Genomic DNA, 18,755 nt, shown 5'->3' with positions numbered 1-18,755 from the left:
TATATCCCTCCTCATACTTGAAAATCCATCATGATGAGTAAGCAGACTTAATTTCAGTATATGAAGGGCAGCATTATTCATGCGAAGAAGATTATCTCTATTATCCACACTCTGGGTTATTGCCGGCTTTCAAGAACTGCCCCAATTAGTCTGGTACACTAGATCAGAAGCATTTTACAAGACTTATTTTCTATTTTGTAGGGTCATAACACCTTTCAAAAAACAACTGTTCATTCCATCAGTCTTCATCTCTGCTCTTTCACTGCAGGGCTTCCAAATTTTCTAACGCAGGGCCTATCTGGCCCCCTTTGTTGGCCTGAAGCCACCTCCTGCTTACTGAAGCAAGAATAGATTGAAACCAACTTCAATCAGCCAATTGAAATGTTTAGTATTTCCAGTGTTTGCTTCCATTATTTTGGCTGAATTTATAATCCCCTGCAAAACAGAGATTTTAAAACAAATAGTTACAGGGAATTCTCTTTATATTTGTATAGCCAAAAGTCTGAATTTATTTTATACAAAGTATTCATACATCTAAGAACAATCTAACAGATTTAAAAAACAAACATGAAACAATAATACTTTATTTTAATCATTAACTTGACAAACACTGTACCAAAACACTAGAGCAAAAAGAAAAAAAATATTACCCTATTCCCAAATGAAAAATAGATAAAAACACAATTAAGAGCAAAAGAGAATCGTCGACCAATTGAGAACAATTCCAGACTATCTTGTATAATTTATATCACAGCTGAGGCTAACGAAAATTACAAAAATTTGACACAGCTCTGAATCTTCTGACAGTCAAAATGTAGAGTTAACAGGTTGGCTTATGGATCATGAATGCTCCAACAAAAAGCAATGATTTGAGGGGTTTTGTTGTTGTTTTTAAAGCAAACAAAATAAAAGGTTTCTCGCTGGGGCCTTAAAAAGAGTCTGTGTCTAAGGTCTCTTGAAAGGATCAATCAATAAGAAACAGTGTCTTGGAAAGCACTGAAGTTTTTTCTTTTTCTTGAATGTTGTCCTTTTTATGTATCAATCCTAGATAAAAGTCAAAGTACTTAATAGTAAACCATCGCGTGCAAAGACCTAAATTAACACAATCCAAGTATAAATGAATGTTCTGTTTCCCTGATACACTGCAAACTCCTCAAACATATGTTCTCTGCTGCCATTTGAACTTCCTTTGCTAATTTAGTACAATATTCAGTTTCCTTTCAATAACTGATAAAATGCCATGCAGTCAATATTTATATTCATTATTTGTGAGTCATGACTGCTATATTATAAATTCCATGAGGATAGATATAGTATCTTGATCATGTCTATACCCCAGTTTGGGAATATGATCACCCCACAGAACCAAGATCAGTCCAATAAGTATTCCCTAAATGAATGGATTAAATCAAAAACAAAAAATTAAAATGGATTAAATTAAAAAACAAAAAAATCTGAAGAGAAATAACTTTTTTTTTTTAAAGATTTATTTATACAAGAACAGGGTACGGGCCAGATGCGCGGGAGGGTGAGAGGATTCACCAGAGACAGAGCGGGGAACAGAACAGGCAGACGAAATACACTGCTGGGGGAGCAGCGGGGGAGACAGGAGGGGTCTGCCGCGCCATGTGGGGATCTCCTTGGCCGGGATCGAACCCGCGCTGAAGAGGCTCAAGAGGCTGCCGACAGCTTCACAGTGTGGCGCTCAACCGCCTGAGCCACCAGGGAGGCCCAAAATAATTCTTAAAGTAACAGTGACTTTGGGTTGCATGGCTATTCCAACAGAAGCTTGATAACCTTTTGTAAAATATTTCTCTGACCTTTAATGTTTTTATCTGTAAATTATGAAAAATTAACATCTAATTCAGTTACTGTAAACATTAAATGTTTTAATATATATAAAGTATTTAGCACAATACCTGGAAAAGAGCCCCAATAAATGTTAAATTACTTTCTCTCGAGTCCCTCCTAAAATCGAGTACCACACAAAAAACACTGCCTTCCAAAAATAAATTTTCAGTAAAAAAAACAAGAGTTCATTCATACTTACTCCAAAAAGTTAAAATTTCATCTCAATCTTTAAAACGGAGTGGGAGTAACTCGTGGGTTACTTTTTATTTTTTTTTAACTATTTTATTTTTAAAGATTTACTTATGCATACAAAAACTAGGGTGTAGGCCAAAGGGTTGGGGTGTGTGTGTGTGTGTGTGTGTGTGTGAGAGAGAGAGAGAGAGAGAGAGAGAGGGAGGGAGGAAGGATTCACCAGAGTGGGGAGCAGAACAGGCAGACTGACTGAAATGCACTGCTGAGGGGAGCAGCGGGCACGGCAGGAGAGGTCTGCTTCGCCATGTGGGCAGCTCCCTGGCCGAGGATCCAACTCTTGTTGCAGTGGCAGGCAGTAGCTTAATTGTGCTGAGACTGAAACCCAGGCGCCACCAGGGAGGCGCGTGGATTACTCTTTAAATATTACAAATCAATGCAAGAACAAGTTAAGGAAAAAACAACAACGTCAAGAATGCCCTTTGAAGCAACAGAGGGGGCGGGATGTGGCAGATTACCACTCACAATGCTAAGAATGGGGGTTCTGAAGAACTGTTCTCAAAGAAAAAAAAAAAAAAGGAGAAATTCAGTAATATCACTTAATAGTATGTTTTAGAAAAACATACCTCAAAACTGTTCATTCTGCGTTTAAACCGTAAGAATCATGTGCAATGTCTCATTTAAAAGTGGAACATTACGTACTTCCATTCAAACCGAAAACACGCCTTATGACTACTTCCCTGTCATCCTTTTTCTCCTCCCATTTCGAGCACAATCTCACACTTCGCCGTTTCCCTGGAATCACCACCTCACGCGCGCTAAGTGGAGACGAAGTTCTGTCATTCCTATAATTACCACACCCTGTCAGACGCTTCAGGACCATGTTGTTATGACATCTGTAAACATCAGCCAACCGTTCCACCCCCCCCCGCCCCCCAACCCCCCGCCCCCCACCCCACCCCACCCGCCACCGGCTCCAGCACTAACTTGTGAATTCCCGAGAAGGTTCTCCCTCCCTCGGCTGGGATTTTTACACGCCACCCCAGCTCTTTCCTGCCTCAGTCTCCGCACTCCGCGCGGCCCGCCCCCGCCCCCGCCCCCGCCCGCCCGCGCGCCGCCCGCCCGCGGCGCCGCTCCCAGCTCGCCTCCCCTGCGCCCCGCGGCCTCGGCGTCCCGCAGTCCCCCGCGCGCTCCCAGCCCCGCCGCCGCCCCGCCCCGCCCCTACCGGCGTCCCCGAGGCAATCGCACCAGCGCTCCCCACCCCCACCCTCCGCTCCGCCGGCCGCGCGGCCGTTAGGACAGCCCCGCGTGACGCACCCACACGCCGCGAGCGCCAGGGCCCGGGCGCCGCAGCGCGAACGCAGCTGGCGCCCGCCCTCGCCCCGGGGCCTCCCCCGGTCCCGCCGAGGACTGCCGGATCTACCGGCGGGCGGGGGAAGGGCCGGGGCCGCGCGGCCCCAGCACTCACCAAGCTCGAGGCAACCGAACCCGGTGCCACTGACGAGAGAATCGCTTGCTCACTTGCCCGCCGACCGTAGCCCTCCCGCGCACGATCTGGAAGAGCCGGCCCGCGCCTTGACGCCGCTCCCAGGCCTCGCTCTCCGCCGCCGCGCACCCAGCAAGCAAGACCCAGCTCAGCCGGCGTTCGTAGCGCGCCTGCGCGCGGGACCGGCCCACACGCCTGCGCACGCTCCTCCGTCGCTAGCTGCAGAGGCTGCCGGGAAGTGTAGTCCTCCAGCTGTCTTTCGCGGAAGGCGGAGAGGATGACGCCCGCGCAGTCACAAGTGGAGGGCTTGGGCCTCCCTGGTGGCGCAAAGGGTTAAGACGCAGCCTATGAGGTTGTCCGCAGCTTCTGCAGCACGAGTTCGATCCCCCGGCCAGCTAGGGAGGTACCCACATGGCTCAGCAGACCTCTCCTGTCTCGCCTGCTGCTCCCCTCAGCAGTGTATTTCAGTCAGTCTGCCTGTTCTGTTCCCCACTGTCTCTGGTGAATCCTCTCACCCCCCACACCTCTGGCCTGTACCCTAGCTCTTGTATGCATAAATAAATAAATATTAAAAAAAAAAAAGTGGAGTGGTGGGGAAGGACTCGCTTACCATTGCAGTCAATGGTAAAGGTTGGAGAATCGTGGTGGAGGGACAATGAAACGGCACTACTGACGTTTAATTGCCAAGTTATGTCTACAAACCTGTTTTCGAAACTCTTCCAGGACCATCAATCTTTGTATCTAGCCTCTATTGGTTGGTACACATTATCTACCATCCTTTTACCTGATAGTGTATGAGGAGTATCTAAAATCATTCAGAAATTAAATGAAACAAATATTTTACTCTCAATAAATGCTCTCAAACGAAGGCAAATGTTACTATTAAATTTGATGAAGTTATTTTGGGGGAATTTGTTTCGTGCAGTGGTTTCTAAAGAAAAAAACAAGCAGAGATCACAAAATAAAGTCTCGTATGTGGCTTAGTTTATCAAATCCATGTGAAATGCTCACCAAGGTGCAAAGTGAAGAGATGGGCAGATAGATTTATAAATGTGGGAGCAGAGCACACTACCTGAACTCTAGGCTGTGCAATCCATGTTCATTTGTCCTGGACTTCTCTCTCCCCCTCTCTAGCCTCTTCCCTTTGCCCCCTCTGCCCCGGCCCCCATTCAATAGTCCCCACCTATAGCCTGTTTCCTACATATCAGAGTTGAGTTTGAGCAGAGGGGGTTTGGGGGAAGAGAGGGTGTTCTAAGGGAGGACAGACACTTAGGGCCAAGTATACCTGACCATAGCTACACTGAGAACAGATCATTTTATTCCACACAAGAACTAAGATTATTTGGAGCTCTACTTCAGTCCTTGTGAAAAATAGTTTATTTCCAGCTCACCCTAACTCCTAGCAAGGTTATCCCTCGAGGGTCCCAAACAAAAGTCTGTTGTATTTACTTGGGCCTCTCTTCCTGGACCCCGCCTCTTCAGCCCATGAGACAGCCAAAAGTCCTGCTCAGTTTTTCAGCCCTTGCCCTTGCTTTCAGAATTAGCAATCATCTAAGGTGGAAAAGTGATGGCAAATATCAGGCTCACCTCTTCATGGCCTCCTTTTTTCTTGAACCCACAAATTTCATTGCCAAGGTAGATCTTTAATGCCTTAATGTTTTGTTGTTGTTGTTTAATGTTTCATCCTGCTGTTCTTAGTGGTGGTAGGATTTGCTCAGGAAAACAATAGGCCATCCTAAGGCAGAATTCCTGTAAATATGTTACTTTTGCAAAAATGTTACCAAGCCATACATGGTGTTTTATTAGCTGATGTCTTCCTGCCTGTATGTTTATTTTTTGAGAAATTTAAAAATTGTAAAATAATACTTTTGCTATTAAAGTGTTGCTATGAACATTCGTGTACATATCTTCATGTGTATAGGAAAACGGCAAAATCCTCAGACATTTCACCTTTAACTTTACTAGATGTAGTAGGCAGAACTCTTAAGCTCGTCCCCGTGATCTTTGTCCCCTAATACTGTCCTATATAATCCCTATCCATCAAGTGGGACATTGACTGACTTTTAAACTATGGAATATAGCAAAGATGATGGAAAGTCCCATGATTACATTTCATTATAGATGTGTCTATCTTTGCTGGAAATTTTAGAGTGCACCAAAAAATATTGACATCATAAAAACTGCAATGTGAAAAGTTACATTACAAATATTGCAAAATATTTTATATAATAATATATGTAAACTTGAACATAGATCTAGAATTTATGTATTTAAACATACTTTGTTTGATAAACTCATATATTTGAGATAAATGTATTTATGATACATTTTTATTCAAAAATACATATATATATGAGTTGTACATATGTACTCTCAAAGTTCCATATTAGCACAGGTGTGTTTTGGAGCTTTCTGTTCTATTCACTTCGTCTGTCTAGTCCTGTAGTATTAACGTATTTTATTTACTCTAGTTATATCATCATATGTTGTGGGCCATGGCACCTCCACTTTGTTTTTCCTCTTAAAAATTGTATTGACACTTCTTAGATCCTTATAATTAATATAAATTTTATGATTATTTCATTCATTTTTATGAAGAAAAACATGATTGTGATTAATATTGCATTGAGATGAGACATATCTATTCTTTTTTTTTTTTAAAGATTTATTTATTTTATTTATACAAGCACTGGGTACAGTCAGAAGTGTGGGAGGGTGAGAGAATTCACCAGAGCCAGAGCAGGGAGCAGAACAGGCAGAAGGACCGAGGTACACTGCTGAGGGGAGCAGTGGGCAGCAGGAGGGGTCTGCGCACCATGTGGGACCCTCGTCTGGTGGCCAGGGATTGAACCAGTGGCCAGGGATCGAGCCAGTGCTGCAGAGGCTGCAGGCAGCTTCGCAACCCAGCGCTCAACCGCTGCGTCACCAGGGAGGCCCCTCTATTGAGTCTTTCAATAAGGATCTATCTTTCCATTTATTTAGGAAATTCCTTTCAAAAATATTTTGTCTTTTTTTTTTTTTTCATTAAGTCATGTATACATCTTTTGTGTACTGTTGAATTTGTGGACTCCTCACCTTGTGGAGATTGGCACAATTGGAGGAAGGCCAAAGAAGGAAAAACTCTCAATCTAGAGGTCTAAGGTAGGGGCCCTTTACCCTTATGGTGGCACCATATAAGACTATAGTTTGCTTCTTACATGAGGAAGAATGCTAGTTAAGTTAGAAGGAGCGGGAGGAAGCATGCTGTGCAAGAGGTTGAAGATGCAAGGTTCAGGAAAGTTTGGAAGTATAGAGGAATATGGAGTTAATATGGGCAAGAGATGCATGATGAATTAGCCGGGTTGTACATTTCAGAACTCTGAAATAAAATTTGAGCCCAGAGCATTGTCACAGGGCATTCAGCCTTTATAAGAGCTATTCTGTCTGCATGAAATACTCTTGATTCTGCTACCTACTTGCTGCATCCTTTATTCACCTAGCTAACAAATTCTTCAGATTCAGTTTGAGTTCAACTTTCTCTATTAGTTCTTCCTCCTACCCCCTGATTAATATATCTATCTCCTTCTTAAATTTTTCCATATAATCCATAGTTCCTCGTTTATTATATCCAATCATATTATTAAGTTGTCCATGGTGCTTGCATGGTGTTGCTTGATATGGCTGAATCTAAATAGTTTATCAGCAGAATGTGAGTCTTTTGATGTCCTTTAAATGATTTCATTTTACACACAATTTCATTTTGCACACAATTTTTCAGAGCCAGTTATGTAGATAAAGGTGATTTATTTTGGTATCTTACATACAAGATTCTCTGGAAAATCTAAAATCATTCTGCTATCCCAATATGTTACATTATCATCATTTTAGAAAATTAAAGGCTTGAATTACAAATACAAAAATCTCTTATTACATGTGAAATATTTCTGATCCCCTATAGTAAAGGAAATGGAAGAACAATTTGAAGAAAAAATGGCTATGAGAGTGTTTTAGTTGGTATCTACCCACCCCAGCCCCAAGAAATAGACAAAAATAAAGACATTAAGATGCTAGTATGCAGTTGGTTTCTTCAATAACTCAATAAGTCTGTATGACATAAACCATTCTTTGAGTCATTGGTGGTCTTAATTTGGTTAGCTCCTCAAAAGCATGGTGATGCCAGCTGTTAAAATGATGTCAAGGTTAATCAACAGAGCTGCCACTTAAGCCCCTCCAGGATTGCTGGGGAGAGAGCATTGTGTCCTGTAGTACAACATGATCCTGGGAGCAAGTCCACAAATACAGGGGCATAGCCTGCATGCCACTAAAAATAACAATGGTTTCAGGATTGGAGACATTATCAACCACACTGTCATGACTCTCGATGGCTCCAGGATGCAATGGTGGGGCAACAATATTTGACTGATGACCCTGGCAGAAGGAGCCTATGAGTACTTCAGCCACAAACACATAGATATGCTTATCTGTGGCAGATGTTTCCTTTACCTGGTATGATAGATTTTTGAGATTCCTGCTAAAGTATATGCCAGCTCCAAATTTGTAATCTAATAAAAGAAAGACAGTTAAAAGATTAGCATGCTCTTGCAAATCATACTGTCATTTTGGGTACTAATATGTATTCTCTCTCTAGTCCCCTAAATTATTACCATCTCTTGGTATCAAGTCCTTGTTTCAGTAGCAAAGACACCCAAAGTTGTTTCCTAGAGACAAATCATAGCTGATAAAATCAGCACAATAATAGCTTAAATTTAAATACACCTTTAGAGTATATACCTTTAGAGTATATAGAGTATATAGAGGAGTATATGATTTACAAACTATTTTTACACTGATTAACTCCAATTAATCTGTGATTTAGGTCATACTTAACAGATGAACAATCTGAGGTTCATAGATATTATGATTCAAGTCAGCATTATCAACTAAGAAGCTAACAAAGAAACTTATAGAAGGAAGACTGCATTTTCTCTTAGAACTTTGCCCTACTTCTACAGGCTATAAGTAAGAATATCTCTAAAACCTCTGATAATAAAACTAGTGAAAATGACATACAAAAAGAGAAGGCAGAGTGTCTTTATGGATAACATTATAAGAAAAGAAAAGTCAAAATAAAGAGACTCTAAGCATATAATGTCTATGTGCATGTTGCATTGGTTAGGAAGAGACACCCTGAATTTAGAAGCCAGGACATTCTGGTTAAAAAAGGGTTTCCTCTATTGTGGGGTAGCGATAAGTCACTAGTTCTTACCATGGCCTGGCGAAAGACTCTAGAGAATGTCTAAATGCTTTTCATCTAGGTCCACGCTCACTAGGTAATTTTGGACCCATCGGACATCACGAATACTGTGATGCCAAGGAGGAAATACTGTTCCAACCACTGGAAATAAATATTCTTCATTCTGATATAAATGCCTATGATCTGTCTTATTTTCTCTGTAATATTAAGAATACTCAAGACTCTGAGAGCCGAACTCTGAACCTCAAGATAATCCCTGTTAAATGCCTTTCTATCCCCAACGTAGGGGAAAGAAAATTAAAACGTCTTTGAGGCCCTAAGTACCTCCCTTCCTTCCTCCCTCCCTTTCCTCCTTCCTGACAACCTTTTCTTCCTTCCTTACCTTTACTTGGGATTTAACCAAACATTGTTTCTCAAACAGCACTGAACAACAGAAATACAATGGGCTGACACTTACCACAGGACGCCGAGTACATCCTTTGAAAGCCGACTCTGGATACCGCTTTACAGAACTGGTGTGGGACTAGCTGAAACAACCTGTGGCTTAGAGGTTCCCTGCACATTCTCTCTTTCATTATCATCTTCTTTCTTTGGAAGGCATCCCTGAGAGCCACATTGTCTATCTTCTCCACCTATAATGCAAGAAAATGCAAAACTGAGAGACATAAATTGTACATTACATCAAAAATAAAGGCACTTGTGGGCATATTACTAATGCATTCATTTTGCTTTCCTATAAAGTTGCATAAGAGTCTTTCCTGACTTCAACCTTCTTCTACTTTGACTTCTTCTCTTCCAAATTACCTGTACCTTCTTTGCTAAATTAGTAAGAATATACTATGCAATCTTTATGTTCCAGGCACTGATAATGAAATGGCCAACAATGTAGACATAATCGTTTCCCTATAAAAGCTCATAGTTTGGGGCCTCCCTGGTAGCACAAGGGGTTAAGCACAGCACTTTGAAACAATCCGCAGCCTATACAGCACGAGTTCGATCCCTGGCCAGGGAGCTACCCACATGGCATCACCCACTGCTTCCCTCAGCAGTGCATTTCAGTTAGTCTGCCTGTTCTGTTCCCCACTCTGTCTCTGGTGAATCCTCTCACCACCTGCACCTCTGGTCTGTTCCCAATTCTTGTGTGCATAAATAAGTAAATCTTTTTTTAAAAAAAAAAGCTCATAATTTAATGAGAGATACAAATAGGCTATTATAATAAAGTGTGATAAATGATATTCCTTTATTTTTTTAAAGGATTTATTTATTTATTTATACAAGAATTGGGGTACTGGCCAGATGCATGGGAGGGTAAGAGGATTCACCAGAGACAGAGCAGGGAACAGAACAGGCAGACTGACGAAATACATGCTGAGGGGAGCAGCTGGCGCAACAGGAGAGGTCTGCCACACCATGTGGGACCCTCACCAGCCGGCCAGATAGAGCCGGCAGGGATCGAACCAGCGCTGCAGAGGCTGCGGACAGCTTCACAGTGCAGCGCTCAACCGCCTGCGCCACCAGGGGAGGCCCTGCTATTCCTTTATTTTGCTTCAAGCTAGACAGATAGGTCTTTCCTGAGACTTGATCTATGCTTCCACACATCCTGACATTTCTATTTCCTGATTGCAACTATACCCCTCACACCTGCACTTCCCTGTCCTCATTTCATTCTTATTCCTAGGATTCCATGTCAATGAGCAGCTAGCTGTCATCAGCAGGGGAATTTTTTTTGGCTACAGAACCAAATGAACTAATAGCAAGGAATAAAACGCTTTCCCTAATTAAGTATACCTTTATAACCTGAAAACCACAGTTTTCAAATTGTGTCTTTAGATTCTGAATTTCTTCAGTTTCAAGTTTCAGACATTTCAGAAACGTAATTTCTTTCATGTCATGCAGCTTCTTTGGTTGTTGATCAATCTGTCCTAAAAATGAGCAACACAAAATGGTTTGTAAAGAAAACTAATAAACTATAGAAATTTAGAGCAATAAATTAGCCAGTTGAAATTGTTTAGGATATGTTTACGATATGCAAGGAGAGCTATCATACTACAAGAAATCATAGGATAAAATAGAGGGTTAATAAATTTGTCTTTGGATGATTTGGATTATGAGGATGAGGAGTTAAGAGAAAAAAGGACTTCCATATAAACTCTCCCCATCAATACTGTAGTGATGATATATAATTATGTCATAGGAAATGTTTGTATTTCTAACCAGGATGCCATCAACAAAAAGAGAGAGACATAAGACAACATTAAGGAATGATAAAAAAACAACATGACATTTCAAGATTTTACATAACACTTATATTTTATATAACACCTCAAGATTTTCAAGATGTCATGTTTCTACCTCATTTGATCATTACAATACCGCCATTCAAATAATTAACACAATTTTTCAAATAAGGAAATTAAAATCAGAGAAGTTAAATGATTTGTCCAATAGTACATAGCTAATAAGTACAGATCCAAGATTATAAACCTGGCTTTCCCCAGTGCTTTCTGTTAGAGACACGGCAGAATATCTGGTACATATATCATGTGCCACCCAACCAAGAAGAGCAAAATTTGGAGATTAAGCGTCTATATGACATGTCTTTGCCCCCTTCTTTTGGCCTCTTTCTTCTTTCCTTCCTTTCTTCTACCTCCTTTCCTTCCTTTTCCCTTTGCTTCCTCTTTCTTTTTTTAAATTCAAGGGACAACCTGTTATTGTCCAAAGTAGCTTCCTATTAGACTAAATATACAGATGGACAAATAGAAAACCCCCAAAGGCTTATTTTGTTTCAGTTTATTTTCAGTTTGAGTTAAACCACGTATATACTAACATGACCTGATCCCAGCAGGCAGAACTAATTGAATGTGTTTGATTCAACCACAAAAAGTAGATGATAAAGCGAAAGAAACCTGCTACAGAACCAAGTTATAAATCTGGGAAATAGGAGGGACAAAACTCCATAGCAGAGGAACTCCAAAGCCAGGACATTTCAAAGGAAGAGACTATAACTCAAATCTGGAAAGCAGTACATACATTTATAAACTCTGATATCAGAGTTCAGTTCACTTGAATTCAGCAAACACTGAGCTCTTATTACATGCCAGTCACTGGGATGGGTCCTGGAGACTCAAAGGTCCATAACTCCTGGTGTCAAGAGCACACACCAGAAAGGATAAAAGAGTAGCAAAGAGAAAAACGCTGAACTTTTATTATTTAAATTTTATTGTTATGATGGATACTCCCTATAATAACAACATACTTCAAAATTATCTGTTTGTTAATGGAGAGAGATCTTAATCTGATTAAGAGAAGTGAGGGAAATAACATGCTTAGTCAACAACTAGCAAAAAATGCCACCTTGCAGCAGAACAAGGGACATGACTAAACAACTAAAAGCTATTAATAATTCAACCTTATGAATGCAGTTAATTTAAAGTAATGCCACACACTGAATAGGAGATCAATGTTTCTTTATCTTTGTTCTCTTGAGAATAATCAGGACTAGTTTAAATATCCACATGTATTACATTTCAAAAGCTAAGTAGAACTCGTGATTTTGGATCTTACTCTTGAGGATTATCTTGTCCTTTCTTTTTTGACAATGTCTTTTCTGTAGAATGTTAATACAACATCTATTGCAAACTCCTTCTCATTTTGACCATTTCTACCTGAATTATTTTTATAAACATGGTGAAAATAAGGAGTCCTTTGAAATTTTGCATTTAAATGTTGGTAATATATCCATTCTCCACATTACAACCAGTAATATTTCTAAACTAGAATTCTGACCTTATCTTTGCTTAACATCCTTCAAGATTTTTCATTTCTTTCAAGAAACACTGAACATTTTTTCATGTAATTTATAAAGTCTTGTATAATCTAGGCCATGCTATGGTCAGATTTCTTGAAAATTTCTTTCTTTGTCTTACTAGCATCCACCTACTCTTCAGTTCTCCATTTATGACATTTCTTCTGAAAAGTTTTCCCCAAATTTCAGGTCTGTGTTAGGTGCCTCTCCTAGATGCTGCCAGAGCAACTTTCACCTTCTTCTTTCATAACAAACATGCTCACTACTTAGTTTCCCCAGTTAGATTTTTAATGGGAACATGTCCATCTTAGTACTATAGCCCTAGTACCTAGCATAATCCTTGGCACAAATCAAGGATACAATATATATTAATTGAATAAATGAATAAAATAAGCCTCAATCTCCTCCCAAGGTGGCATTTTCAATGGTATAAATTCCAAGTTAACTCTAGGGCTATTTTAAAAGCATCTCTTCAACCCCAAATTCTCACTGTCAATCTGATGAGTTTTGTCCCACTGAAAAGGTGATACTAGAGTGTACCTTATGGTACTAAAGAAAAATAGTGAGAAGGCTCAAAGTGAGTAATTTTAGGGTTCTTAATGCTGCCAGCAACAAATAAATGCAATAAACTCAAAGAAATGAATTAAGCAGGTAGAATGTATCCACATTCGAATGCTCCATCTGTAGAAGTAGGGTTTACATTTTTCCCCAGAGTCTGGGTTTGGGTTACTCAGGCTTTCCACGTAATTGCCTCTTAGGCAATCCATGTCCTAAATAAATCCAACTCTGTGTGTATGTGTATATGTGTACTTATTTACTAATAATTAACCCTTCTCACAGAAAGAGAGCCAAAAAAATGGTTATAAAAATTTATGGCCTAAAACAAAACAAGCACTGTTTGCTTTTTCCCCCTCTTTCAATCTCTCTTACCCACATACAAACATGCATGCTCACATCCAAGAGAAAGACAGTTGACTTTCCAACTTAGTTAATTACCTGACAAGCTCCAAAGGGCTTGCTCCTTTTTTCTTGCCATTGCCTCTTGAACTTGACACAGCCAAAATTCAATATTCATAATCACCTCAATGATGTCAGCCGGGGCTCCTTCAATCACTAACTTTGCCTTTCCCCGACTGATATTCTCTGTGATAGAGACTCCTGGGGTATTCTGTAACTGAGCAAGGTTGTCATGTTCCACTTTCCCAAAGTAGAGGATATGATTATTCTCAATGACGTGGAGGCCCTGATTGTGGAGAATCCTGAAGATCCACAGTTCGGCCTCACTCATCTTTTCTGGGTTGAGTCCCATTAGACTGATGGCAGGAGATGTAGCTTCATGTCCATTTTCTCTTCTCTCTCTCTCAGGGACTGAAAAGACTATCATAAACAATCACAGAGAGCAAGTGAATTTTAACCTAATGCAGAACTAACCACCCAGTTTAGTATTTGCCCCAAGGATACTATCACCATCATCAGCAGTAGCAGTTTCAGTTAAATACCTATCTCTAAGAGCTGTGCTGGGTACAAAGGAAATTTAAATGTATACTTTACAGTCTCCTTGGGAACACAGAGTTTATCATCTCTCTCTCTCTCTCTCTCTCTCTCTCTCTCTCTCTCTCTCTCTATATATATATATATATATACTATATATATATACTATATATATATACTATATATATATATATAGTATAGTATATATATATATATAGTATAGTATATATATATATATATACTATATATATATACTATATATATATACTATATATATATATATATATATATAGTTCTCTCTCTCTCTCTATATATATATAGAGAGAGAGCTGCCCCTGAAAAAAAAGAGCTGCCCCTGAAAAGGACAGGATTGTTAAAAAGAGATGCTTGCGAGCCTCCCTGGTGGTGCAGGGTTAAAGTCTCAGTCTAAATTTCAAGCTATCACCAGTCACTGAGGCATGAATTCAATGCCCACAAGGCACTGCAGACCTCTCCTGCCTCACCCGTTGCTCCCCTCAGCAGTATATTTCAGTAGAACTCCCTGTTCTGCTCCCCATTCAGTCTCTGGTGAATCCTCTCACCCCCAACCCTGCACCTCTCGCCTACATCCCAGTTCTTATATGCATAAATAAATAAAAATAAATCCTTTTTTTAAAAAAAGAGAGAGATGCCTGCATAGTCACAGGCAGGCTTTATCATGTCTTGTCCCCGCCGATTGCAATGGTCAATTCACAGATGGGTTTAGCTTGTGATCTCATAGTAGTGTTAACCAACTATTATTTCCTGCTTAATGGAATTTTCTTTCACCTTTAAAATAAACACCTCTGAAAACCAAAATTAAAGAGTTAAAATTATTTTTTAAAAATACAGGTATTTCTGATTATAACAATAATAAATGTTTATCATTGGAAAATTAGAAAATATCTAAGTATCATGAAAGGAAAAATACCCATTATTCCACTATTGGGATTTCTTTTCATGCCTTATCTGTATATGAGAGGACAGTTTGCACCTCCACCACAAGTACCTGGAGTTTAGCAGCTGTGGTCATGGAAAATAGTACATCCCATCAGAGAAGAAAAGGGGACTTGATTCCAACCCAACTACCTGCACCCTTCTCTGTAATTACCCCCACAAGTAGTAAAGATATATTGTAAAGAGAATCTCTAATAGATTTGATGCTGAGCCCAAATTGCAAGAGAATGGAACAGCTGGGAGGAAATTGATAGGCGAGGAAGTACCTAGAATTTATTAGAAATACCCTGAAATCATTTTAAAAAGAAACAAAGCAGGGCCTCCCTGGTGGCGCAAGGGTTAAGATGCAACCTATGAAGCAATCCGCAGCCACTTCAGCAAAAGTTCGACTCCAGGCCAGCCAGGAAGCAACCCACATGGCTCTCCTGACTCGCCCACTGCTCCCCTCAGCAGTGTATTTCAGTCAATCTGCTTGTTCTGTTCCCCACTCTGTCTCTGGTGGATCCTCTCACCCCCACACCTCTGCCCTGTACCCCAGCTCTTGTATGCATAAATAAATAAATCTTTTTTAAAAAAAGAAAAAACCAGTAGCCAGTAGTATGAAAAATATGTGTGAAAAGATACTCATCTTCATTGCTAAGCAGGAAAATTAAAATCACTAGACAGGCAAAATTTACAAGTCTGACTATATCAAGTATTAGGAAAGATGTACAGCATCTGAAATGCCCATGACAGATGTGAAACTGGAACAACTCCTCCTATGATTCTATTATTTAAAGAAATGTACACATATGTATTGGGGGGATGTGTACATGAAAGTTCACATTCTTGTTTGTAACCGCAAAAAACTGGAAATAACCCAATGTCTTTCAATGATGGAATGTTATTCTAGCAGTGAAAAAGTGTGAACTTTAGCTATAAATGAATTTCAGAAACATCCTGGGAGGAAAAAGTTGAGCATTTACATGTTCTACATTGTTCCAAGTGCTTTACATATACGATTTTATGTGATCCTCACAACCCTAGAAGATAGGTACTGTCAGTAGACCAGCATCACAGATGCAGAACACACTCAGAGAGTTACTAAGTAACTTACGGTTATAGAATGAGTAAGTAGTATATGGAGCTAGTAGGTATGAGTAGCATAATTCTGTGTTCACACAATTGTGTTTTCAATGAGTGATTGCAGGACAATAGTGGTAATTAGCAGCTGGATGGCACCAGGAGCTATGAAAAAGTACCAAAACAGATCTAGAAGTAAGAAGGGGAGGCTGGCCTCCCAATTAAGTAAAAAAAAATAAAAGCCAATGTTTTAGACAATAGAAAGAAATGACAGGAATTCTTAAGTGGGAAACATACTTATTTTTTTGCCCTTTTATTGCTTGTGAGGAGAAAATAAAAACAATATATGGTGATACTTCATTTATCCATTTTTATCAGGAAAGAAAAATTTTTCTTCCAGATAACTAAGTTGTTCAGATCACTAAAGGATCTTACACTAGCACCAGCTATTTCACTATTAACTTATTAATTAATTAGTTAATACTTAGTATTAGCTATTTATTAGTTAAATATTTCTAGTGGAAACACATTTCCCTGTCTTCCTAAATGGTCTAACTTTTCCTTGATAATCTGAGATCATCATCAGTAAGCAACATTAGTGTCAATCAATGTCCTGTGCTGTGATTCCCTAACATATATTCTCAAGAATTTCTGATGAATGGACCTTTCTGGTGGCCTAGGGGTTAAGTATTAGTGCTATCACCACTATAGCCTCACTTCGATCCCTGGCCAAGGAGCTAAACCACATATAGCACAGTAGACCTATCCTGTCTTGCCCACCGCTGCCCTTTGCAGTGTATTTCAGTAGATCCACATATTTTGCTCCCCACTCTGTCTCCAGTGAATCCTCTCACCCCACCATCCTTCACCCACCTCCCCCCATCACCCATACCTCTGGCTTACACTCAGTTCTTCTACACAAAAATTTAAAAAAAAAAAAAAAGAATTCCTGATGAAAATGATAATGACGGGTATTTCTATGTTTCTTCTGTAAGTATCCTCGCCAAAAATTCTCCTCTAGATTCACTGTGCTTCACCAGATATGCACTACATTTGTTTATTTGTTTGCTTCTATGAGTTTCTTTCCCTTGGTTGCCCCACCCCACCAATTCTGGCCTTTGAAAATCTTGATATCCTGGGACTCTCGGTGGCGCAGCGGTTGAGCGCTGGGTTGCGAAGCTGCCCGCAGCCTCTGCAGCGCCGGTTCGATCCCCGGTCCCTGGTTGCAGGTCCCACATGGCACGTAGACCTCTCCTGCCGCCTGCTGCTTCCCTCAGCAGTGTACTTCATCTGTCTTCCTGTTCTGCTCTCCACTCTGGCTCTGGTGAATTCTCTCACCCTCCCGCACTTCTGACTGTACCCAGTGCTTGTATACATAAATAAATAAAATTTTAAAAAAGAAAAAAAGAAAAAAAAAAAAGAAAATCTTTATATCCTCAAATCCCGGCTAGAAACTATCTCCTCTGTGAAGTCATTCTTGGTCCTTCCATCAGAATGAATCTTTCCCTCCTCTGGGCCACCTGGGGAATTTGTTCATCCTCACATTCATTATTAGCCTGTAACTTATTTAATACTTCACAATTTTTACAAATATTCTCCATTTGTTCTCACAATAAGGTGTAATTATTATCATTTCACAGATAAACAGGCTGATGAGAGGCACAATCACAGACCAGAGTTCTTAAAATTTCCCCTTCTTCATTTCCACTACTGAACCACTAAGCCTCTCTAAGAGAACTCTCCTCTTAAAGGATATAAGCAAGTCCTTTGGACCCTAGTGGGAAATATCCTAAAAGTTTTTATTATAGGTTGAAGGTACAGTGTTCTTAACATCTATATGAACTATAGATTAAAAAATATATATATATTCCTAAAGTACATCTTAGATCTCACCAGCAATTCCATCTCGATTCACTCAAACTCCATTAAAAGAATGGAGCTATAAGACAAACTAAATTCTCTTCCAGTCCTCAGCAACCAGGATTAGTTTAGTTCAATGACCTCCAAGCCTGGTTGAACAGCAAAACTGATGAGAGAGCTTTGAAAAAATATGTCCTTGGCCTATATCCAGAGTTCCTGAATCAGAATCTATTAAGTTAAGGCCTAAATTTTTGTTTAAGTTTCTGCCATGATCCCAGTGATTACTCAGATTGGGTAGGTAGCATTAGGTTAATATATTTATTGTTATCTGGTGTTGCTGAAATGTGCTTTCTATAATAACTAATGAGTAACCCTATTTAAATGTAACCCTGCTCAAAACATGAAGAATGATGTTATCTCCTCAGTTTATGAAGGGCAGCACTGTATTTTAGAAAAAGATTTATATTTGGAGTTGAAAACTACCCTTTGTTTATATCATGAAACTCTGTTTATATCATGAAACTGTATTAGGCAAGAAGTATAAAGCAGGTATAAAGCAGGTTGCTACCTAAGCAGAGCACAATGAAATATATTTGGTTTGCTTAGTCTTCTCCCATTAGTTCAAACGATCAAGAGTGAAAGAGCCTATAGTGGGAGACTATTTCTAAACCCTTGAATTTCTTATTTTTTTAAGATTTATTTTTATTTGCTTACGCATACAAGAACTGGGGTGTAGGCCAGAGGTGCAGGGGATGAGAAGATTCACCAGAGACAGAGTGGGGAGCAGAACAGGTGAATCTACG

General features: G+C 39.9%; 2 protein-coding genes across 5 annotated transcripts in view; both read right to left on the bottom strand.

Moving 5' to 3' along the window:
* KPNA1 (karyopherin subunit alpha 1) overlaps window positions 1–3,669 on the bottom strand; it is a 47,883-nt gene extending 44,214 nt beyond the window's left edge. Inside the window, exons 1-2 of one of the 4 annotated variants that reach the window (XM_054700520.1) lie at window positions 2,667–2,734; window positions 213–435 (exon numbers count right to left, since the gene is read on the bottom strand). In XM_054700520.1, coding sequence (XP_054556495.1) covers window positions 213–249 — 37 coding nt within the window. In that variant the 5' untranslated portion in view covers window positions 250–435; window positions 2,667–2,734. The other 3 variants (XM_037525448.2, XM_054700519.1, XM_037525449.2) reach the window with 3 other exon arrangements.
* Window positions 3,670–7,292: 3,623 nt separating this feature from the next.
* PARP9 (poly(ADP-ribose) polymerase family member 9) overlaps window positions 7,293–18,755 on the bottom strand; it is a 30,450-nt gene continuing 18,987 nt past the window's right edge. Inside the window, exons 8-11 of the mRNA XM_037525447.2 lie at window positions 13,561–13,941; window positions 10,548–10,681; window positions 9,217–9,391; window positions 7,293–8,067 (exon numbers count right to left, since the gene is read on the bottom strand). Coding sequence (XP_037381344.1) covers window positions 7,706–8,067; window positions 9,217–9,391; window positions 10,548–10,681; window positions 13,561–13,941 — 1,052 coding nt within the window. The 3' untranslated portion in view covers window positions 7,293–7,705. The remainder of the gene's footprint in view (window positions 8,068–9,216; window positions 9,392–10,547; window positions 10,682–13,560; window positions 13,942–18,755) is intronic.

Source organism: Talpa occidentalis, unplaced genomic scaffold (assembly GCF_014898055.3).
Source record: "Talpa occidentalis isolate TD23 unplaced genomic scaffold, MPIMG_talOcc4v2.1 talOcc4.4, whole genome shotgun sequence".
Taxonomy (NCBI): domain Eukaryota; kingdom Metazoa; phylum Chordata; class Mammalia; order Eulipotyphla; family Talpidae; genus Talpa; species Talpa occidentalis.
Note: the sequence above shows the minus strand (reverse complement) of the source record. Positions and strands in the feature narration are given on the sequence as shown.